This window comes from Cynoglossus semilaevis, chromosome 15 (assembly GCF_000523025.1).
Source record: "Cynoglossus semilaevis isolate Cse_v1.0 chromosome 15, Cse_v1.0, whole genome shotgun sequence".
NCBI lineage: Eukaryota > Metazoa > Chordata > Actinopteri > Pleuronectiformes > Cynoglossidae > Cynoglossus > Cynoglossus semilaevis.
Genome location: NC_024321.1, coordinates 5,254,227 through 5,258,278, shown reverse-complemented (window position 1 = coordinate 5,258,278; position 4,052 = coordinate 5,254,227). Strand labels below are relative to the sequence as shown.

General features: G+C 36.3%; 1 protein-coding gene across 3 annotated transcripts in view; it reads right to left on the bottom strand.

Moving 5' to 3' along the window:
* Positions 1–1,405: 1,405 nt before the first annotated feature.
* Positions 1,406–4,052, bottom strand: part of gria2b (glutamate receptor, ionotropic, AMPA 2b) — a 38,039-nt gene continuing 35,392 nt past the window's right edge. For 2 of the 3 annotated variants that reach the window (XM_017039424.1, XM_008326604.2), the window contains exons 14-15: positions 3,436–3,570; positions 1,406–2,532 (exon numbers count right to left, since the gene is read on the bottom strand). In XM_017039424.1, the coding sequence (XP_016894913.1) occupies positions 2,368–2,532; positions 3,436–3,570 (300 nt within the window). In that variant the 3' untranslated portion in view covers positions 1,406–2,367. Of the gene's footprint in view, positions 2,533–3,321; positions 3,571–4,052 lie in introns of all 3 variants that reach the window. The other variant, XM_008326602.2, reaches the window with a different exon arrangement.

Sequence of the window (4,052 nt, the reverse complement as noted above, 5' to 3'; positions counted from 1 at the left end):
CTGGCTATAGTGCCCCCTACGTCCTGTTTCTGCTTGAACCTAACAGACACACTACAGGAAGTTAAGGCAGGGAGTGAGTCATCAGTGTGATGGTGTTAACAAGAACAAATGGAGTAAAGTATGTGACACCTGTGTGGCTCAAGAACTAGCATCTGTACTATCTGTGCAATCAACTGTCATCAGTCAAATACAGTGCAGTCTAGAATATCATAAATGTTACCATAAATGTATGAGTTATCACATGTCACTTATTAAAATCACATCTTCATGAACCTTTCCCCTGATTTAATTTCATTTGGCTATATAGAAGTGAACTTGTTCCAGGAAAATTAGACTTCATGGCAGGTTGCCATAGAAATAATTACCTCTCTTTCTGTTACAGTTGTTATTGACATTCCAGGCTGAAATGTGCATTTTATAGCTATAATAAGCTTTAGCCTGCCTTTAAATGTGTCCAAAGTCAGAACCAATTTTGAAATTCAAATGTGTCCATTCTTACTATAATCACATTCATTGCTTCTGTTGTGATTTTTGACTCCACATGCAGTGATGAGATCAACAACTTTTATTTAGAAAGAGTCCCAAAAATAAACAAGTTAGCACACATTCCATATACAAAATGTCAGGAATAGCCTGAAAATGGGATGAAACTACAAGACATGTTTGTATTGTTTATTACAAAAACACGAGTGATGAAAACTTCATACTTTATCTCCTTTTTGCAACAACAAACTGTTGCTTATTCGTCAACTTTAGGAAACAAAAAATGTAAAAAGTGCTCAACTATGTTTTCCAAAATAAAAAAAAAACTGTTGTGATTTTTGTGATGTTGTGTATTAATAGAAGCAATAATTATAATTATTAATTATATATAGTCTTTATATAAAATATATGTTTATATTTATATATATTTATATAATATTGTTTATATGTATTATATTGTATTTCCAACTTCAAACATCACCTTACACAACTTCAACATTTAAATGATGATGAATGCATGTTTGGCAGCCGTAACGTAATAAACACAATCGTTGTAAACTACATGCAACTGATGTTACTTTAATGTCAAATCAATGCAATTAAAAAGCAACATGGAGAATGTCAAACAGAGTTGACGGTCTGTAGTTATAGCACTGCCAATGCCACCGACTGTACATCTAGGTACAAAAAAAATAAAAAATACAGGATGTGCAGAATTTACATTCACTGAGATGACAGTGATTGATTATATAAGGACTATATTCATAACTACTGGCACTAGAATTTTGGCACTCTCACTTATTTGGCATTTCAAACCCACCAAAGTGAACGATGTGGTCGTTGATGCGCCGTATGGCACCATAAAATGTACTAACGTGATAATTCAGTCTATCAGTGTGTGTGTGTTTTGCAGTAATGCGTGTAAACAGATTATTTTTCCTTTTTTTTTTTTTTTTAAAAGCAGAACATCTACCCTGGTCCTTAACTGGAAAAAATACAAACAGCAAAAAAGCACTGAAGCCAACGAAGAGACAAAAGCACAGAAAGATTGATTCCAAATGTGAATCATTGACATATTTTTATATATCAACACCAAATAATAAAATATACAGGAAAGTTAGAATAAGAGTAATTATGATTTCAACATTTCGTCCCCACATGTGATGTTTTTGGCTTTTTATGTGAAATGTAGAATTAGAAGTTGTTTAGTATTACTTCTTTGCTAACACTCATACATTTACAGGTTTACATTTAACCAGTATGTAGCAAGTTTATGTAAAAGCGTATTTTGTGAAAATACATAAAAATATTTTTTTTTCTCATAATCTTTTCTTATAATTTTATTAGAAATAAAAAACAAATCTTAATGTGGATGATATCAAGTGTGCTTCAAAGTCCTGTTCAGCAGTGGTGGCTACAGAAACAGTGTGTTATTTGATGACATCTTTTTCTGACGCACACACAAACACATGGTCTTCATATATAATGTGTGTGTGCGTGTATATATGTATATGTACACACACTCACACACTTAAACACACACCCAAAGCGGAGATCATTGAAACCGACTCCCAGCACAAACAAGCCCTCAATTCTGCCTCAGTCCAGTCCAGACAGGAAAGCGTTGTGTCATCAGTCTAGAAAAAAAAAAAAGCTCTCTTCTCATATCCTGAAATTTATTTCCACCCAACAAAGGAGACATATTAAATAGGAAAGGATCACAAGTCTTTGTGTAAGACAAAATCTTTATCTCCAACTTTTCCATTTTCATTTGACAAAGACAGGAAAAGTGCCCGAAAGGAAAAAGGAGGAAAGGAGCAAAAAGAAGGGGGAAAAAATCACTTTACTTAAACCATTGTAAGGCACTCAGAAGTTTTTCATTGATCAAGAAAGATCTGTCAGGCTAACGTTTAGCCCCATGTCAGGTCTCCCATAAGAGACGGCGTGAACAGCTTTAGGAAACTCTGGAGTCATCACCCGACCATTCTCCCCTGTGCTCCCAGTGACGGAAAGTCTCGCTTTATTTCTCATGGCGTCCCCGAATGTCATCTAAAAAGACAGACATCCGCACAGACACAGACGTAAAGCCATTCACACACACACACACACACACAGACAAACAATAATCTTTAGCTCTGAGCTTTTCCACATCAGTAAATGTAAGAGATTATTGATGTTAAAAACATGAGAATGTAGATGAGAACACAATATGACGTCAATGGGCAACACAATACACGGTACACATGATCCTGTAAAAATATATATATACAGTATGATCACTGGCAAGCACTATACTGTTAAATGAGATGCTACAAGACAGACAGGCTGTCACTTTTCACTGGAAGTCAGAATACTGATGGAATAGTTACTGTCTCTCCAGGTTTTTGGTAATCAGGCTTTAAAAGCAGGCAGTCTGTACTACGATTTGTTCAAGGTGTTTCTACTTGTGAAGGGACTGATTTAAAGTGCTGTAAATACTGACTCAAATATTCAAAATGTACTGACATACATTTCTTTTTTTTTTTTTCGAAAAAAGTGACAGCCCTGTAAGACAGATGTACGTTACCAGACATGGCCATCAACAGTCATACATGGGAATGATTTAAAAAGGAAGAAAACTTAAATGAACAAACACAATTTTAAAACTTTAAAAAAAGGGGTTATCTCTCTCTCTCTCTCTCTCTCTCTTTCTCTCTCTCTCTCTCATTATTAAATCATAAGTCACCAGTGCATACGATCCTATGGCCAACCTCTTCATTCACTAACACTGAAGGATGGAAGGGATGGAGCCAAAAAAGCGTGCATTTGGGGGGAATTTATGAAAGCCTCGTTCCCTACCCCCTAAATTTTTACACTTTCGATTCCATATACGTTGTAACCTTCCTTATAAGTTGCAAAATTCTGAGAATTCTGCGAGGAAGTTGGATTAATATTCTGTGCATTCTTTGCCACCTTCATTCGTTTCGCCTCGGCTCGGGACTTGTAACAGAACTCAATTAAGGCCACCAGCATGGCCAAGCCGAGTCCTCCAACCAGAATGTAGAAGACCCCAGCCACGTTGCTCAGGCTTAGGGCACTTGTCTTCTCCTGTGAAGGGCATACGAAAAAGAAGTCAGCGGGGGGGGCGGTGATGGCAAACGGTCAGATTTTTATAAAATGAACAGAAATAAAACAATATCACAAGCACAAAACAAACTAAAATGCACAAAATGCACCATTATATCAAGGATAATATTTATATATGTGAAAAAAAAAACGTACAGCGCATTTCACAAAACAAAATACACACAGGTGGCTTTCCATTTGGAATTGGTTCTAGTGCAGTGCAAGAGGGTCAAAGGTTGGTGTTCTAATTGAAAGTAGATGCAGTTGTGTTGCAATTCTATTGTACAAATTTGTACTGTGCAAGGACCATTTACATGGGTTGCCCAGTGCAGAGGGTTAAGCCGTTAACAAATACCTCAACTTATAGACAGAGACAAGAGGGGAGGACAGCTTGGTATCAAAGCAGTCGGACTCTGACACATACAGTACACTGAGTTTCAGTCAGTCATAAAACACCCATGTAT